The sequence below is a fragment of the Gallus gallus genome, chromosome 2 (genome assembly GCF_016699485.2).
Source record: "Gallus gallus isolate bGalGal1 chromosome 2, bGalGal1.mat.broiler.GRCg7b, whole genome shotgun sequence".
In the NCBI taxonomy this organism is placed as follows: Eukaryota; Metazoa; Chordata; class Aves; order Galliformes; family Phasianidae; genus Gallus; species Gallus gallus.
In genome coordinates, this window is record NC_052533.1 from 128,592,547 (window position 1) to 128,612,040 (window position 19,494).

The 19,494-nt window shown below is 48.4% G+C and overlaps 1 protein-coding gene across 1 annotated transcript; it reads right to left on the reverse strand.

Moving 5' to 3' along the window:
* Positions 1-347: 347 nt before the first annotated feature.
* LOC124418325 lies at positions 348-8,813 on the reverse strand. Its single transcript, XM_046937967.1, has 2 exons — positions 8,626-8,813; positions 348-1,421 (listed from the first exon to the last, which is right to left on the reverse strand). The coding sequence occupies exon 2, from the start codon at positions 1,336-1,338 to the stop codon at positions 358-360; it is 981 nt and encodes a 326-aa protein (XP_046793923.1). The 5' UTR covers positions 1,339-1,421; positions 8,626-8,813; the 3' UTR covers positions 348-357.
* Between the last annotated feature and the right edge of the window lie 10,681 nt (positions 8,814-19,494).

Here is a 19,494-nt window from a genome sequence, read left to right on the forward strand (position 1 = left end):
CTGTGGCAGCGTGAAACACGCGCTGCAGTCAAGCAAGCCGCGTGACCTGGGAACCACCGAGAGTTCTGCCTGAAGGTGTGGGTAGGCTTTTATTGAAAATACCTCTGCCTGCCGGTATTTGGGCTGCCGTCAGCTGCCGCTCAGGGGATCCCGCTCACACTGGCTCTGCAGCTCACACCCCGCACAGGGCCCAGGAGAAGGCTTTAATGGTGGCCCACCCACACCGGGGGCTGAGAGCGCTGGCTCTCGTGTGGCACAGCGTGCGTAGGGCGTGTGCGTGAAGGGCGAACCGGCTCAAAAGACAGACGCTAGGAACAACACGTGCTTCTGCGTTTTGATCTTTTATTGGAAGCCCCGCTAGAGGCGCCGGGGTGGCCGCCTCTTGCAGGGCGGGGGAGTGCGCTGGGCACTGCCGGCCCTCCTCTTGGTGGGGCGGGGGGGCCCCGCAGCCGAGCGCTTCCTTCCCCGGCTGCGAGCGGAGGAGCCGCGGCTGCGACGCTGGTCAGCGGGACCGACTGCGTCGGGACCCGGCTCTCCAGGACCCCCTCCGAGGGCCCCGCTGGACGTGCCGGGGAGCTCCTCCACGTCGGGACCCGCGGAGCTGCCGGATGGTGTGGCGCTGGGGGCGACGGTCCCCTGCGGGGAGGCGGCGGGACCGGACGGGGCCGCGGGGCCGCCCTCCTGCTCCTGGGAGCCGCTGGCGTCTTCGAGGCCCAGCAGCCTCCGGGCCTCCTGGCTGCACCGGCTCTCGATGGTGGCAACGAGAGCGTCGATGATCGGCACGGTGATGGGCCCCAGGGCGTGCTCTGCGCACTGCGCTAGGACGGCCCTGTCCGGCCCCACCTGGCACAGGAACGCCAGGACCATGCTCTTCAGCCAGCTGATTTTCCACCAGCGTAGCTCCCCGTTGCGGCGTAGCTCCTGCTCCAGCCAGGGCAGCACCGGGTCAAGGATGTCACGCCTCTCCCGGAAAAGCGCTGCCCAGACCTCTGGCAGGAGGCCGCCCACTCTCTCCTGCTCTGCGGCCATCGGCTCAGGGGACGGCGGCGCAGAGGGTGGAGCAGATGCCGCAGTGCCGCTGGGGCCGGTGGTGGGGCCGAAGCCGACGGGCACGGGCACCGCGGGCGGGGAGACGATGCACTCCACGTACTCGTTGTCTCCCCGCACAGAGACCCGGATGGTCTCCATGGCCGTTCTGCATAGCGGGCAGCTGTCTCTCAGCCTTGCCCAGCGCTGGATGCAGCCGAGGCAGAACACGTGCTTGCAAGGAATCGCGTACGCGATGTCCCCTCGCGCCTCGCGGCAGATGGAGCATATCCACGCCTCTTCTGCGGCCATGGTCTTCTCACTGCAGCGGGCTGGGAGAACCGAGGATGACAAGTTGCTCTCCTTCACCGGAGCTGCAGCGGTGGTGTTGCGCTCTGCAAGAGGAAGAGGAGTCACAGTCACTCGCTGTCCCAGGGTGTGAAAGCCCTCGGCGGCCCCTCAGCAGGACCGTGCCTGGGCCGCCTCGTGCTCCCCGCTGGCACGGGGCCAGGCTCCCCACGGCTGCCCTGGGGGACCCACGTGTCCCTGCACCACTCACCTCCGCTGCTGCGGGTGCGCTCCGTAGGGCCCCGGCTGCCTGCTCTTGGCAGGGCCAGGGAAACTGAAGCGATACTGTGGGGTCAGGCACTGAGATGCTGCAAGCAGCCCCAGGCACGACCCAGCACAGCACAGCACAAACCAAATCCTCGCTCGACCAACAAGCCTCGCAGAGCTGCTCAGCAGGGTCCAGGAACGAGCCAGACTGAGCCAGGCTCCGCCAGCACCCCACTATGAGCAGCGAGGGCGGAGCAGTCACAATCCGTCATGCGGTGATGTCACAGCCCGTTGCTCAGGGACGTCACCATGGGCTGTCCGCCCCCACAGCCCCCACCCGTGTTTCACGTTACCTTCTTTTCCTTTTCCTACTTTGCCCTTTGTGCCTTCCCCTTCATTCCCGCCCACCTTTTCTGCTCTACGTTTGACGTGAATGCACCGGCCCTTCTTTTCCTCTCATTAAAACAACTCTAATTTACGTATTAAAAACAACTCTCGGTGTTTCTGTATGTCCTCTGTTTCTTCACCAGCAAGCTGAAGATTTTTCACTTGTGTGTTACGTAGAAGTTGGGTTTGGCGTTCTCGCCTTCTTGCTTCAGGAATGCCCTGCCAATCTTTCCCTCGTTCCTCTTCTGTCAGCATTATGGCGGATGCGTCTTTTCCTTTTCTGCTCATCCCATAACCATGCTCTTAATGTATCCCAAAAGTCTGATGAGGCACATCTTTTACCCAAATTTCTTTTTTTTAATGCAGCATTTGTTATTTGATCGCAATAGTCCTCTACTCTGGTTGCATTTTCTCTTAAATATGAAGAGTACTACCTCATCTCATTTCTATCCTTAGAGCTTCATCTCTTCCAAAACCAAGTTCTGATACGGATCTTCCTGTTGCCATGAAGGCTAAATTGCCCCAAACAAAACAGTGCCTGACTGCTAAGTGGATGTTTCCAAATAAATCTCTCAACAACAGCAAAACCAATTTAAAGTGTTTGCTTCTGACTTGGTAGCATTTATCTTTAATAACAATTTGATGGCTGTGTAACTAAAGAAATATTCTAATGAGGGCCACAGACACATAAAGCCTCCGCAGAATATCTATTTGACATGACTCTGGCAGATGTAATAAATCTCATTTAAGTGCTTCAGGGCTGTTTGATACTTTAAATGGCCAGGAGCTAGCCACCAGTTGTTATTGCACTCATTAATGTCTCCACGCTTCTTAAAAAGACAGAAGCCTAAAGATATCATCTGACATGAAATCTGATTTTCATCCCAGCTTTGCCTGCCCTCCTTATGTACACCAGAGTAGGTTTTTTGTAAGCGTCATTTTTGGTCTGTGAGATTTAATTCTTCCAGCTGCAAATTGTCACTGTCACCCACAAATTGGGTGTCCCAGTCAGACAAGCACCAAAATCCTGCTCACAATCATTGTCAACTGCATTTTATTAAAAAAAATGCTTCTCAGGCATACATGTATTTTTGGAGAGCAGCATCTGTCCCCAGGCATGTTTTGTTTAGCACTGTATGCTACATATTTTGTTCGATATGACAGGTATCATGCCTTCACCTAGCTAGCAACCAGTTCTCCAATTATATGCTTTTGATTTCTCTTCATAGAGGAGGATCAGTCTGTAAGATGAAAGTGGAAAGCGCTCACTGCGAGCAGCTGAAAGGACGACACAAACCAAAGGTAACCTGCCCCTTTGCCTGCTCTTAGCATCACGCTGCAGGTTGTACACTTTTTATGCTGCAAATAAGCAAATGTTCCCATTCCTTACTTTGACCCTTGGTGAGCCCAGGGTGTTCCCTTTGCTGAGATGCAAAAATCTGGGGGGGAAATAACTGGGTTGGTAATTGGGTTTGTACCCCCAGGGCTCGGATAGAGGCAGTCAAGGCTGTGCCTGCTGGTGCCCTGCTGGTGCTGGTGGTGCAGAGGAGTGGGGGGGTGGAGGGGGGGGGAGGGGAGGGCGCTGCCCTGGGCTCATTTCTAAGCTCTGCTTTACACTGCCTGAGTCTTTTTCATCATTCTGTGAACGCGTTGGAGATTGAAACCTTTCCAAGCCCTGGGCAGGGAACCCTAATAGCACTGCTGAGCTGAGAATGGTGTCCTGAGACCCAAAATGAAACAATCTAGAAAATGATTAAAAGAGAAGGTTGCTATGATTGCTTCAATTCCAGCGTCAGAGCTGCATGACATTCTGTCAGTCCAGGAATGGTGTGGCCAGTACACAAAAGCTAAATTGCATTTGAAAGTGCTTTCAGTTCTGGTGATAAGCTCTGCTATTGAATTGTGGTCAAGGAATTTAAGAGCTCCTTTTTAAACAGTTTTTAAACTACTTTTTCTTATTTGCTAATAGCTTTTGGACATGAAGCACAGGATCCTGGTGATGTGAAGAGCAGGCAAGAGGGAGCACTGGGAGGTGCGTGTTATGCTGGTGCTCAGCTCCAAGGGCCAGGTCAGCACCAGTAAAAAGGGAAGGGCCATACTGGGAAATCCCCAGGATGTCTCTGAAAAGAATGAATTGATCCAAAAATTTATCCATGCTAGCAAGTTACTCTATGGAAGCAAGAACCAGTTAGAGAAGCATAAGCAACTCAATCAAAATATTAATAGTTTTGAATTAATATAACCTAATCCTCTTTCCCCCTAAATATAGCCTTCAGTGCTTCATCTCCATGGTATCCTCTGACACCACTGTGTCATCGCCATTCTCTACTGGTGAGCAGGTGGGTTCACACCTTGGTGAAAGAGGATGACTTCCAAAATCCAAGTTTTCCAAGGAGCAGTGACTCAGATCAGCATCTGACCTTTTGTTTTCTCTTTCAAACAGCACCACACATGAATGTTGCTCACTGGCACATAGCAGGAAGGCACTGATGGAGAGCTGCCACCTCTTGGATCTGGGACACAGGAGCTGCTCAGAGAAAACCCTCTCAGGGCTGCTCAGATGGGCAGCCCACCTGAACACCCCTGCTACATTCTGTAAGTGAATGAACAACTCCTTCTGCTGAAATTTTCCAGACCTTCACAGCCTCAAGCAGACACCTGGTCTGCCAAATTTTGGCCAAGTACTTAAGAACTGGCAAAGTCAAATGAAACAGAAGCTGAGTTGCTGTAATGGGAAGGGTTTGGTGGCTTCAATACCACAGCAGAGCCAGAAATGCCATTCTCGGGTTTAGGATGTAAGCACACAGGTCAAGGAAGCATTTAGGTGTGTTTCCTAGCCACAGATATTCCTGGTGTAACACTGTTGATTTTGCCTTAGGACTGGGGTAGGTTACTCTTGTTTTGCAGTGTAAATGAAGATGGATCTACAAGTGGGAATGCAATCAGAAGACATTATCGTGCTTACTTTTTGGTAAGGCTTTTTGCCTTGTGTATGGCAAACAGGTATACAGGTATCAGATCAGAGAGATCATCGTGTTACAAAGGAGAAATGAAGATCTTATCCATGTCCTGGGCTCACAGAAGAGCTCCAAGAGAAAGGATCTCCAGATAAAGATCCTTCCTCCTTGGGAGTCACCCCTTAAATGGGGTCTAGGAGGGGTGGAGCCTTGCTTGCTTGAGAGCCTTCCAGTCACTCAGGTGAAATTGCGTTCACCTGTGCCCCTGCCGCTGACTCAGTGCTCGCCTCAGGTGGTCAATCAGAGGTTCAGGCCATGATTCAACTGTTCCCATACAGCCTTGTTAATGTTTCAGAACATAAACCCCAGGTTTTGGTTCCCTGGCTCACTGCTCTATCCATTGAACACATGGACAGATGCATTTAACTTCATCTCTTTTTCCCCAGGAGGTTCAGCATTTAACAACCCAAAGAGGAGCGACAAAACCCCATGTGGCTCTCCGGGGCCAGCACAGGGAGGGGACTGCAGAGAGATGCCGACTCACAGAGCAGAAGCTTGGAACACACTCCACAGCCAAGTGCTAAGCCTGAGTCATGCTAGGATTTGGGCAGTCTGGGTCCTGCCATGAGCACTCAACACACTAAGTGCTCGAGCTTCCAGGCTGCTCTGGGGCCTTCCCTGGTGGGCACAGCAGCACAAATCCTTGTTTGATCCAGGAGGGCACCAGCTCTGCAGCACACACAGTTTTAGGTCAGATACAAAGCTTGACTGATTCTATTGACACTCACCGGAGGCTGGAGCAAATGCTGCTAAGTCAGATTAAACACCAGCCTTCTGCCATTCCTCCCTGCAGCACCACTGCACCAAGGCAGGAGGGAACCCCAGCCAAGCACCCACCTTGGCGGAGCACAGCCACAGAGTGTGCTCAGGGCTCTCAGCCCCGCAGCAGACACGCAGCCCCACAGTCCCCCACCCTTCCCCAGGCACCACACTGCTGTGGAGCTCCTCCAAAGCCCGTGAGCTGCTGGGTGCTTCGCAGGCTCCAGAGTAGGAAAGCACAGCTCTTCTTCAAACAAGCGTTATGAGGAAGAAAAATATGTTGTTCGGTCATGTGGGTCTTGCAAACCCGACTCTGCATTCCTGAAATATTTTCAGTGTTAATAACCCTTTGGAGTACAACTGAATTTAACTCCCTGCAGCAAAGACGTGCCAACTCTCACCTTGGGGTTTCAAATGTTTTAAGCCTCATCCTTTGGAATCAGATTGCTACTAAAAAAGCCCACCAAAAAGTCAAGAATCCTCTTAGCAGATGGCTTCATGAGAGAAAATGTAAACAAACTCTGCAATCCGATATGAAGCAATGCTAGGGTCCAGGCACTGCCAGTGCTTCCCTCCCTATATAAAATGTAGTGGGCTGATATTATCTGCAAAGGAAGTCAAATGAGCTGATACAAATTAAAGCTTTTTAAAGAAACAGGAAGTTTGGCATCATGTCTACACTTACAGCCCAGATTGAGCCCAACCTTTTAACCATTTACTATCCTGGCAGTAAATGATGAGAGAATTATAAGTTGCTGTATAAATAATTAGACAAAGGACAGCAATTCTAAGATAGCGAAACAATGGTCTAATGACCAAGAGCTTCCAGATATCAAAACCAAACACAGCTTCTCCACTGTCTCACTGAGGGCCAGACCTGAGATTTTTTGTACGTCATATACAAATTTCAGAGAGCATGAACCATGTCTGCCAGCCAATTAGGAAGAAAGTTTGGCTCGGAGAAGAGGGGGCACGAGGCTGGACATGAGGGAGAGAAACATCACTCCCAAAACGTTTGTGTGATCTGGAATAAAATGCACTTATTTCCTCATCTCTCCAGCCAGGCTGCTTTCAGCCTGCAGGGAACAGCTGCAGGCACGGTACAGCAGCCAGTGTGGTTCAGAGCTGCGTGACCATCGCTTGCTATTTAGGAAAATAGTTACCAAATAAGAATTGTATCAATTAATCAGATCAAAACTCTACCCTGCAATACTCTGAGCACCTTGAGTTCAGATTGACAGGAAGTGAGAGTGCTCAGCACCCTGAACCACTGCATCCTGGCAGAAGGAGACACAATAACACCTGCCTTGCACAGCACAGACAGAGGCAGCTCCACTGACCTCTTGTTACACACTCACACGCTTCCTGGGGCCTGGGGCACTGTGGCCCACAGGAGTGTCTTGCCCTGAGCCTTGCACAAAAGCAAAGCATGGATACAGGCTGTGTGCACCTCCTTGCACAGGAAGTGAGTATTGTGCTTCTGTGATCCATGCCAGCAGGGAGACTTGACTTCGTCCCCTGCCATTGGCTCTCAAGAGGTGACTGTGCTGAACTCTCCCTGACAGGGATGCTGTGCAGCCCCAGTGGGACTTGCCATCCCTGAGCAAGCATCCCTGGCCCTGAACAACTACTCACACTAAAAAACCACTGGAGAAAAGCCTTCATCAAGCATTAAGCTCTTCCTCTACAAAAAGAGAAGCACCTTCCTCAGCCCTGTGGCCAGGACTGTGCCAAGGCTCTGTCACCTGCTATTTGTCACTGCATGCACTGAGAAGGGAGTACACGGACGTAAAACAGCACAACGACCTAGATGAAAAATGGCTTAGTGAAATGCAAGCTTTAGTCCATGGCAGGGCAGCTCTGCAGAGGACTTTGCTGAATGGGGTCAGCATCCGCCTTATGGGAGCAGAATGGTGGGCAGCCACCTCCCTGCTGGGCAGGGTGATGAGAGGAGTGTTGGTCAAATCTGGAGAGAAGGAGGCCTGTTGGTATGTTTTTATATTTTCCGTATATTTGCCCAGTCCAAGTCTGCTGAAATTATGTTCAGTAACTTCCCACCTCTGCTTGCTCCGAAAGTGGTCAGGAGTGCACCCAGGATCTGCAGGGAACCTCAGGGCAGCCTGTGCTGGTCCCAGAGGAGATGCCACATCCTTCAAGCTGGCTGGGAGTACACAGGCCTTCCTCAAGAAGGAGTGTCCCCAGCACGGTCAAAGGGGCTCAGCTTTGTCTGGAGGTGATATCCAGGCTGTTCCTAGGAAAGGGACAGGAGCAGGCGGCCTCAGCATTTCAGTCTCTGGCAGCGACTTTAATGTTATACCCAATTTTGTTTTCCACCTCTGGTAATCACTCTTGACAAGTTAAATACTGTTATTATGGCTGCTCCGTTCAAGGTCTGTAGGTTGGTAACCACTACAGTGCAAAATGATCCGGAGTACTTCAGTGAGCAGCGCTTCCAGGAGGGCGAAGCAGACGGGTAGTCAGCATTTCAGCAACAGACGTCTGCAGCCTCTTCACACTTGCCAGGCATGCATGCATTATTTCAGTAAACAAAACATACCTTCCCCACCAAACAAACAAACCAGACCACAGTGATGCTCCTTCAGCCGTTCAAGCTTTCTTCTTGTTCTCCTCTAAGACTTGCTCACAGAAATATGCCCAAACCAAACTGCCAGCTCTGACAAAACACAGACGTTTCCTTTCTCCCTCATTTCCCCTGGTGAAGGCGCTTGGTACCTGCAGCCATGCTGCATCTCTGCATCCTCTGCCTTTTCCCCACCGTCCACCACACTGGACATATCACTCCTCCTGGATCTCCCCAGCTGAATGAGATCGGAAAGCCACATACTGGATATGGGTATTATCCAGCAAGCCTGGGGCTCACCTCATATTGATAGCTGAATATTGCTCACGAGCTCCTTGAGACCAGTTGGCCATACATAGTCCCAGGCCATGTGAAAGGAACTGCAAACATTTGTGGGCTGGGATGCTACAGTTTTGCTTTCTGCACCACCCTCTTTCACCCTTTCCTCTTACATCCCATTTTAGCAAAGCCCGTGCAACAGTGTGCAACACAGTCCTCCAAAAGCAAATTTCAAAAACCTGTCAGACTATTTAAAAACAGTTGCATAGGTTTCATAATGTCATTCTGTATCCACATTTACTCAAACTGGAAGAACCTGTGCATCAGACAAACCCTTTATTTCAAATGCTATTTGAAGGATGAGCAAGAAAAGCTTTTTTGGATCTGCAAAGACTTACACTAACTTGCACCATTCCTATAAATGTATTAGAATTCAGTGCACATCACTGAGCTAAGAAAATAATATTGCATCTCTATGGCAACCTGCAATGAGCAGCATATTGACCATCTCTGAAGACATCGGGAATTGCATTATTCTTGTGTTACGACGATTTCTACTTTGAGCATGCCTTGTAATGATATTTCCTTAGGATTAAAAAAAAAGTAAGAATTGTGTATAACCGACCTTCCAGCCAAATGTTTGATGTGGTAAGCATTCATTTTTCTCTTTTCACAAAAGCATTATAATTCAATTCATACCATCGACATTTCTCTACACAGCACTGCGGAAAACTGAGTCAAAGATGCTATGTACATTCTTGATGGTAGCACAGAAGTACGGCCAACTGCTTCTCTCCCCCTTTCATCTTTGAGCACATCTACTATTCACATCTCCTCAGCTGTTACAAAGCTGAACTTCCAGATCAGATGTTCAATGACAGGGAGAAGCCATGATTTACAAAAGAAGATGAGTTTGATGTAGAATGAAAAACAAGGGGGCACTGTAAAGAAGAGGGCTTGCAGAGAGGCAGTGAGGCTCAAAGGTTGTCTGTGGGGAGATGAGGTTGCCCATGTGGAGAAAGGCAGAGCAGGCAGAGAGCAAACGCTTAGAAAGAGATGTGAATAACAGGGCAATGGAAATCCATCTTCCAAGTTTGTTAAATGCTTTTCAGCAGTTCCACAGCAGGCTCCCAGCAGAGCAGTGCCTACTGATTCAGTAATCAGTGCTGCTGGGGCTCCTTGGCCAGACATGGTGATGTGGTGCTCACCATCTGACTGCAGAACTGAAGCCCTAGCATAGGCAGCATGGTTTTCTCCCACTCTTTGCACACACACCTCAATAAAGCCGCAAGCTTTAGGACATGTCAACCATCGTGAAACAGCAGCTTGAAACTCTCATTCTTAATGCATAGATTATTCCATTTCTGACTATTTCATGGTTCTCCATTTCCCAGAGACGCATCAGCCCAGGAGAGATGGTGCTGGGATAGAAAGACTTTGAGTTGTGCATGTGATATAATCCCTTATCTTTCCTTTTTTCTGCACATTCAGTGGCTTTGGGACACATTTAAAATGAGTTATACTATAGAATGCTTCCCAACAAAATTAAGAGACAAAGAGCAGAGAATAAAAAGATATTTTTAGTGATGAATTAAAGAAAGAGGTCATGTTTAAAAAAAAAAAAAAAAAAAGACAATGCTGAAAAATGTTAGAATGCAGTGTAATTACGTGTCCTCAGATGAGGACCAGTGCAGCCCTTGCTACCACGCCTGGCAGGCAGACAGCAAAGCAAACTTCCCAAGCTGCCTCCTCATACAACAGATGACCTACTTTATGTGCACAATGACTGCAGGTTTGGGCAGCCTGCCTCCCTGGGGGAGGAGGAGGAGAAGGGCTGCTGGTGCGTTAGCAGAGCCTGTGCAGCTGGGACTTGTGGTTGGTGACTGACAGGAGAAGCAAGGGATGGAGCTGCTGGTTTGGTTCCATGGGAGGTGAGAATGTATTCAGCCTGCAACACTCAGCCCCAGCACCCCACCAGAGGAAAGACTGTTTACAGAGTGAGAAATGAGTAATTCCTGAGCTACTGAAGCAACTGGCTGAGATGGAGTGCAGGGGAAGGGGTGAGGGATTGGGTAGGTGGCAGTGGGTGATGGCTTGAGTGCATGAGCAAGAGGAAGGCATGTGGTCTTAGGGAGAGGAAGGAGAGGGTTGGCTGCTCATGGGGATGGGTCTTCGGAGAAAGGATGGACGGGCTGAGTGTCAGTAAGTGTAAGCACGTGTGGGACTAATGCAAGAGGACAACATGCCTGAAAAATGATGCTTTTGCCAGTGTAGGCATGTGGGGAGCTCAGATTCAGCTCCCATGGAAATGAGCAATCCCTGCTGCTTCTGGGTAAATCCAGCTCCAAACAGGAGCTGTACTTGCAGGTCTGTTGTGGCTGAGACCTGTGTGAGTGTGAGCCTTCATCCTCACTGAGCATCAATGCAGTCAGAACTTGTGGGGTCCTGTAAGAGAAACAAGGGCCCACAGAAAACCCAGATCACACACAGGTGGATGAGAAATGCCAGAAGTATAGGAGACCTTATGGGGTATCAGGGAGTCAAAGAGAAGAAAGGGAAGACCTGGGAATATACCTTAGAGAGAAAGCAAGGCAAAGCAAGTAAGCTCTCCTGCTGAAGAGCTGCCAGCAGCCAAAGGCGGACCTGTAGCCTCTGCTTCATTCCTGTTCCCTCTGGGGAAAAAACAGCCCATGTATGTACTCTTTGTATGTAACAAAGTTTTCATCAAACACCCAAATCCATCATTTTAATTGCCTGACAGAAGAGCCCAAATGACTGCAAACTTCACTGGCCAGGGCGAACAATAAGCTCTTCTCATCCTTAATGCATCTGCACCCCTTTGGGCAATGCAGGGTAAGGCTTTTGCTGCTTCTATAACTTAAGCAAAATGCTTGTAATTAACCCCAGAGTTGAACATTTATAAACATGAATGATCTCTTTGGGAAGAGCAGTATGGACCCCACAGCTCTGCCACTGCCCAGAGGACTTTTCTTGCAGACCCTGTGCCCCTCAGGCTGCTGCATGTCCCATGGAGGTCATCAGCCTCTTCTGTACATTTTGCACACTGACTTGTAAGAGCAATAAAGCGATTTGATGGAAATCATTCCATTAAGTAAGGCGTCTGAAAGTGGTGAAACAGCTTCCTGTAAGAGTCCAGGCCATTAGATGAGCAAAAGACTGGAAATGGAAAGCTTCTTAGTTTAATCCTGTCAGGCTCCAGGCAGGTCAGGATGCCCTGGCACAAGGCAGTGCTGAGCTGTGTCCTTTACCACTGAGGTGGCCCAGGAAAACTTCAATTTCTCCAACCTCACTGTGGGTAAAATGTTAATTATCTCACATATTTTGTGTAAGGCTTTTTAAGCAGTGTGAGAGCTGATTGCAGCTACTGGAAAAATGCACAGTAATGATGCCCTTATTAATGGCAAAAACATGTTTGAACATTGTCCCTTTGGATGGAAGTGGACTTTCTAGTTCTCAAAAAAAAGCAAAAAATGAAATGACACTGCTGGTAGAGAGCAGAGAGAATGTGCATAGCGATGTATGTGTATGTCATTTGCTGAGCAGGAAGAAAACCAAAAGAACATCCAAAAAATACACCCATCAGGAGTGGAAATCGTAGAATCACAGAGTGGTTCAGGTTGGAAGGGGCCTTAAAGGTCATTGAGCTCCAACCCCCTGCCATGGGCAGGGTTGCCACCCATCAGGCCCGGCTGCCCAGGGAAAGGCAAGATGTGATGTGTCTACTTTACCACTTGAATTATTTCACACTAATCAGCCCTGAGTGACCCAAAGCAAAGATGTTTTAGGTGTGAATTACTCTATATAGCCCAGCAACACCAGGCAGCACCAGAGCTGCTCACCAGAAGGCTCACCACAAGCTGCCGCTTCCTGAGTCCATTAAACACTTGGGCAAAATTTATGTTAGGAAGGCTTCTCACATCATTAACAGGCAGAGGAAATGTGCCTGAAATGTCCCCAGAAACCTATCACAGAGAGTGACTTTCACGTCCTGACTTACTAAAGGGAGTTCCAACGCGAGTGAAGGGATTCCACGCTTCTGCCTGTAGGAAAGCAGAGGGTGGCATTTTCAGCCTCACCACAGTTGTAAAAAAGCCACTCAACGTGGGTTTTGTGCAGCAGCAGAGTGGCTGCATGCTATTTATTATCCTGCAAGAAACTGCTGCCTGTTGCCCTGAGCTACAACAAAAGGCCGATGAGAATTAAATTAACATCAAAAGAAGCAGAGCTGAGCCATATAAGCCTTCATCAGAGAAGCAAAGCAGACGTGTAATCGTGTGCTCAAAACAAGTTAGATTTCTGCTCACTCACACAACCCTGCAGTGGCTGGATCGGTGCTCTCTGCTCTTGTCCCCAACCCAGAAGCAACCAACACCAGAGATTTCCTATTCAGCCTCCTCTTTGCTTCCTTATTTTCAAACGTAAAGAAGCAACGCTACCCTTACAGCATCAGCACCATCATTTGCCACTCATCATCCCCGTGGCTCCTTATCAGTGGGAATAATTAGTTTGAGCACTAAAAGGCCATTGTTGGAAATGAAGGGACAATCCTGCGTCGCTTAGCACAGAATAGAAACTCATTATCTTGCGTGAATTCCTAATATGATGTGGACTAACATACAGCATATAGCCTTGCTGCATTTTTCTCCCCAGACAAATAGAAAGAAATATATATTTTTTATTGATCATATTCTAGAATAAATTTCATTGGAGATTTGGAACATTTTTTTTTTTATGAACTCTGTATTCAGCATCTGTGCTTCATGCATTAAAGAGAAAATTCAATCAGTTTGGTGTAATTGTTTTATTTACACCATTTTAACCAGAAAATAAATGGCTACAATAATCTTCTTCTGAGTAAGAAATTATGCGGTTCACACCAGGAGGGGGTAATCAGCAGTGAAAAAAAAGTAATACTTTCCTGACAAAGCTGGAAATTCATGAATGTTTCTGTGATGGGCAAGAAACCAAACATGAAAACTACCTCAAGCTACTCCGCATGAGAAAATAACAATGTTTTATTCATCCTCCCCTTTGTTTTTCCCTTCAAACACGATCTGCCCAGGTGATTAACTCACTCCAGAAACCCAACCTAGAAGGAACAGGCTCTTCTCTGTGTCTCCAGCAGAGCTCAGAATCCTCAGAGATGTTCCCCCTCAGGGTTTGAAGCTGAAATCATTGTAATGGACCCAAATGTCAGCTGTATCTCCTATGGATGTAGTTCTATGAGAGATGGGTTTGGTTGGACACTACCTAATGATGCTTCACCCACTTAAGCACCTCCAGACCCACACCACGCAAATGGTGCCCAGCTGAGCTGTCCCCACACCACCCCCAGGAGCATGATGAAGACTCACACTGATTCCACAAATCAGCTCTCGGAGCAGACACTAAGCAGGTTACTTACCAGGACCTGCGATCCTTCAAGAGCTTTGCCTGAACCCCTCAGAAAAGCAGCCCTGAAGAGGACGTGTGGCACAGTGCACTCAGCGCTGCATTTGCTGGCGTCTGTGTTGTCCTCAGATGCTCCAGTTCCACCCATTCTGCACCCCTTCCTGGCAGAAGCCCTTCAGGGTGCTCTCTGGCTCTTGCTCAGGGCCACCCTGCCTGTGTGCCTGAGCCTGGTGCTTTGCTGTCTCCTCGCTGCCTCATTGCCCTATTTCTTTCAAGAGCACAACACCCAGCCCTCCACCCCAGCATAGCTCAGCAAAGCTGCCTCTGCACCTCACACTTCTGTGCCTCTCCTAACAGTCACTCAGTGGCTTCCAAATCCTCTGAAGGTGAGCAGATAGAGCCTTGAGTTTCAACAATATTGATCACATCCATAGTGTGCTGATAGTCCCCAGTCACTCATGGTAGAGCAGCAAGGATGGGAGGACGTGAGGATTTTGTTCTGGCATGTAATGGTGTTGTACACACCTTTCTCATGGCTCAAAATGCTATCTCATGGAGGCATCAAAGGGACTTCAGCCTGGACAAGAGGGTTGTGTCACCTCAGAACCATCCTCTAGCTGAAATGGTCCAGATCAATGACAGGAAGAGTGTTCGTGGCAGAAGCTTCAGCCCATGAGAGGTATCCCAAAATCTACACAGGCACTTCATGAAGCTGAAGGTCCTCTTGATGGACCTGCAGTCACCCAGGACACCACTTACCCAGAAAAAGCTGAGGCTGAGTGTCCCTGCAAAAAGACTCATCACAGCTCTGAAGCCAGACTGTCGTCAGCACATCTGGCTGCACAAACAGATTTTTGATGTCAAGGTATTAGAGTTTTATTTTGGGGGGTTTCTGTGATAGAAACAGTGTTAGCTAATTAAGAATAACCTGTGTATTGAGGTAAACTAAAATAACCCACCAGGCATTCATATATAGCACATTCACTCAGCACCAGCCTCCTTTACTCAGAATATAGTTCTACAGGAACAGAGAAGAAAAAGAAACCTGCAACTGCCCTCTGTGAAAAAGGGACACCGTCCCCTACAGTGCCACCAGCACCAAGTGTCCTACACTACAGGAGGGCACTTCTTCAAAAGCAGCAATTGTCCAAGTGCCGTTGCTGAGGCTCCAGTGCAAGGTCAGCATCATCTCATGGCTGGGAGGTGGCAACAGTCAGGCCAAGACAGAAGGTGGGTACATACCACATTCCTGAACACCAATGTTTTCCAGTGTTGCTCCCAAGGAAGACCCATGGCTTTGCTGTACTTTTAGTTTTCAGATAACAGCTCTTAAGGAGCAGCAAGAGAAGCCAATACAAGACACTCGATGGTACTTCTGGAGCAGTTCTAAAACTAATTCAGCAATATTCCAGGCTGGATGTGGCTCTGGGCAGCCTGGCCTGGTGATTGGTGACCCTGCACATAGCAGGGGTTGAAACTAGGTGATCATTATGGTCTGTTTCAACCCAGGCCATTCTATGATTCTATGATTCTATGAATATTACCGTCATGGTGCTTTGCTGTTCCTGAGATGGGATGGGGTTAAATCCAACACTTAGTAGCTTTGGACATTTCCTTAGTGCAGCAGAGAACAGTACTGTGGAACAGAGGTGTGCACACGTTGCCAATGCCTCAACAGCTATAAAAAGTTTTCCATCTGCTTTGTTAAAATAAGGTTGTTTACTCAAAGTAACTTTAAAGCAGAGATGAGGAGTGTTGCAAACTGCTCTAGAAAAGGAGTGCCACTATTTATAATACCTCGGGGGGAAATGAAGAGGATGATAAATGCTGGTGACCACTCCAGAACCTGTGGACAGGTAGGGTAGTTGTGGCTGTGATGTCCCTGAAATGAGTAGCTTGAGGCCAGAAGGTGCCCACTTTGCCAGCACAGCCTGCAGCCTCCATCTCAGCCAGCAGGGCCTGGCTTGCTGGGAGACACATTTCATGTCCTGGGGAAAGAAATACTGGTGGTAAATGAAAGTAATGAGTGGCCACACTGCTGAAGTCTGCAGCACAAGCACAGTGCTGTAAAGGGGTGTCTGTAGGAGTAGCCTAAGAAAAATCATGGTGCTGGGAAGAATGGTGACCAGAAGAGATTGGACCTAGCATTGGTGGTGGAGCAGAAGGCCTGGGGGAAGCTCCCAAGGGTCCTAAGAACCAGGGAAGCACCTCTGTCCAGCACACCATTCCTACCAAAGCCTTGGTGAGCACACAGCATTGGATGGTTGAGAATAAGGCCAGAGGTTGGGTATGCAGTCAGTGAATCTCTCTCAAGGACGTCCATCCCATCTGCAGGAAATGTGTAGGAACTTTCCGAGGTATTCATAGGCATACAGCAAGACACTACAATGTCTTTTTAAATCAGGCCATTGGCCTTGCTGCAGTTAATTTCCCTGTCAGTGTAATTGGCAAGTAATGTATGCAAAAGGACCCTCAGAGGCTCTACGCAGATCCTGGGCAGGAGGTGACACCACAGCACATGATACAAGGTGCAGGATCACCACATTTGCCAAGCTAGCAACCTGCCCTTGGAAGTACTTGCCAAAGGCTTTGGCTCAGACTCTAGGAGAGCACCTGGATAAAAATGCTTGCTTTTCTTTGTTCTGAAGTGTCTCTGCTGCTTCTCTCCTACATTTGCCGTGCTGTGCATTCAAACAGTTCTATGCTTCGGCAAAATAAATTAATCAGTAGAGCTGCAAAGAAAAGTTTGCTAATTGAAAGATAAACACTCTCCAGAGAAACCTGCTCCGGGAGAGAGCTGGCAAAATAGTAGAAAAATAGCAGGATAGGAGTAACACATCACGGGAAGAAGAAAAACAACAAAACATTACCAGCACTGTAATAAACGCAGCGATGTCCAAACATTAAATGAACCTTATAACTATTCAGAAAACATCATTATTCATTTATTTGGAAAAATATTCTAAGTCCTCTATTCTTATCTGCAGAGAAACAAGCTTGATTCTACCTCAGTTTTATCAGATAAGCACAAAGCATATCCTGCTGTAGATTTACACCACATAAAAAAATGAGCAACTGAATTAATGGCAGTTAGGAAAAGTAAGTCTCACTGGAAGATTATGTCTTCCATCTTCTCTCTTCCCTCTCCAGACAAGCTTCTAAATAGGAACACCTTATCTTGGATCCAATTTTTTCCCAGAGGCCGATGCTTTTGATTTTAATCTTTAAATCCCTTTAGCAGTGTCCTGCACACAGCTCATTAGTTAGCAGACATGTCCACGCAGATGAAAGATATTGTTAAATATTTTGCTGACTTCATAGTAATTTCTACAGCCAACGGGGCTAAGCACCGAGCTTCACCCTGCCCCGTGCTTTCCCCAGCAGCAGACATCAACATCCCCAAGGATGCAGTTGCTCTCCTGCAGTGGTTACAACTCAGAAGTAAGGACACCTTTGCAGATGCAGCACTTTCTTTCTGCTGTGAATATACTATACAGGAGAAGCCACAATTCCATTCAAGTCTTCCACCAGCACAGCCCTGGCCAAGGACTCAAGGGTGAAACAGCAGTCAGAGAGAGGTTCAGCACATATTCAAGAGTCACAGAATTGCCAGGGTTGGAAGGGACCTCTAGAGATTATTGAGTCCAACCTCTCTGCTACAGCAGTTCCCTACAGCAGGTCACATCACACAGGAAAGCATCCAGACGGGTCTTGAATATCTCCAGAGAAGGAGACTCCACAGCCTCTGTGTGCAGCCTGCTCCAGTGCTCTGTGACCCTCACAGTAAAGAAGTTCTTTCACATATTTGTGTGGAACTTCCTGTGTTCCAGTTTTTGGCCAGTGCTCCTTGTCCTATCAGTACACACCACTGAAAACAGCCTGGCCTCATCCAGTTGCCTCCTGCTCTTTCGTATTTATAAACATTAATCAGATCCCCTCTCAGTCTCCTCTTCAGCAGGCTGAACAGTCCCAGCTCATACCCTTTCCTCATATGGGAGATGCTCCAGGCCCCTCATCATTTTTGTGGCCCTCTGTTGGACTCTCTCCAGTAGTTTCCTGTCTTTTTTGAACTGGGGGGCCAGCATGAGACACAGTGCTCCAGATGCGACCTCACCAGGGCAGAGTAGAGGGGGAGGATCACCTCCCTCGACCTGCTGGCCACATTCTTCTTGATGCACCCCAGGGTACCATTGGCCTTCTTGGCCACAAAGGCACACTGCTGGCTCATGGTCACCCTGTTGTCCACCAGGATTCACATGTCCTCTGCAGAGCTCCTCTCCAGCAGGTCAGCCCCTAGCCTGTACTGATGCACGTGGTTATTTCTTCCCAGGTACAGGACTCTGCACTTGATTTTGTTGAACCTTGTTGGGCTCCTCTCTGCCCAGCTGTCCAGTCTGTCCAGGTCCCATTGAATGGCAGAACAGCCTTCTGGCATGTGAGCCACTCCTCCCAGCTTTGTATCAGGAGCAAACTTGCTGAGGGTGGACTCTATCCCATCAACCAGGTTATTGATGAAGATGTTGAACAAGACTGGACCCAGCACTGGCCCGAACACTGCTAGCTACAGGTCTTCAGCCAGACTCCATGTCACTGATGACAACTCTCTGAGCTCTGCCACTCAGCCAGTTCTCAGCCGACCTCATCTGAGAAGGATGATCTTAAACCACGTATTAAATAACAGATGACAAATATCCAACACACTGCATTTTTCACCAGTCAGCTAAAGAAGAGATGAACAAGAAGAGGGTTCTCTGCCAAGTTTTGAGTTCCCAGCACCTGCTGCAGAAACACAAAGACTGTTCAAAAAACATCTGTGAGAAAAAGCTTAACTTGGAGCCAGAGGAGTCCTTTTTCCTCACCAGAAAATCTTTGACTCTACCTATGGGATGTTCTCACACTGCAGAAAGAACACCCACTCCTGGGAAAAGAAGCAAGTGTGCAGTAAAATATAAATCAATTTTAAAAGGATTGAACAAGGAAATAAGAGTGACCTGCTGGGCTAATGACTGATGACAGCATCTAAACCTCTCAGAGACCAGCAGATGGAAAACCACTGCACTCAGCAGCACTTACGGTGCACACAGTAGAAGCCATGCAGGATATGGTTGCTTTCCCTTGTTCTCAGCTGCAGAGTGTTACATCAAACAAGAATTTATTACTGTTAAAACAAGGACACTCAATGAAGCAGATGGGGGTTAAAACTGTGATGTTAATTATAGGCTATAAACACTTCTGGATGTGATATCCTTCATTTTTTCCTCCTGTCTGCATACACATGCACATCTATGCACAAATTGACATATATGTAGAAGGAGGGCAAGTGATTCAAGCACATAGCATACGGCAATATATCCAAATATATTTGCATCATTAGCACATTGCTGCATGTATTACTTGAAATTTAGAAACCAGCTGCATGACAGAAAGTCAGCAAGTCTATATCCTTCTATTGCAGCCAAGACCACTACGGGATCTTTG

What these genes read in the sequence shown, in the direction of transcription:
- LOC124418325 (XM_046937967.1), bottom strand. Translation starts at nt 1,338, where the DNA reads ATGGCCGCAGAAGAGGCGTGGATATGCTCCATCTGCCGCGAGGCGCGA.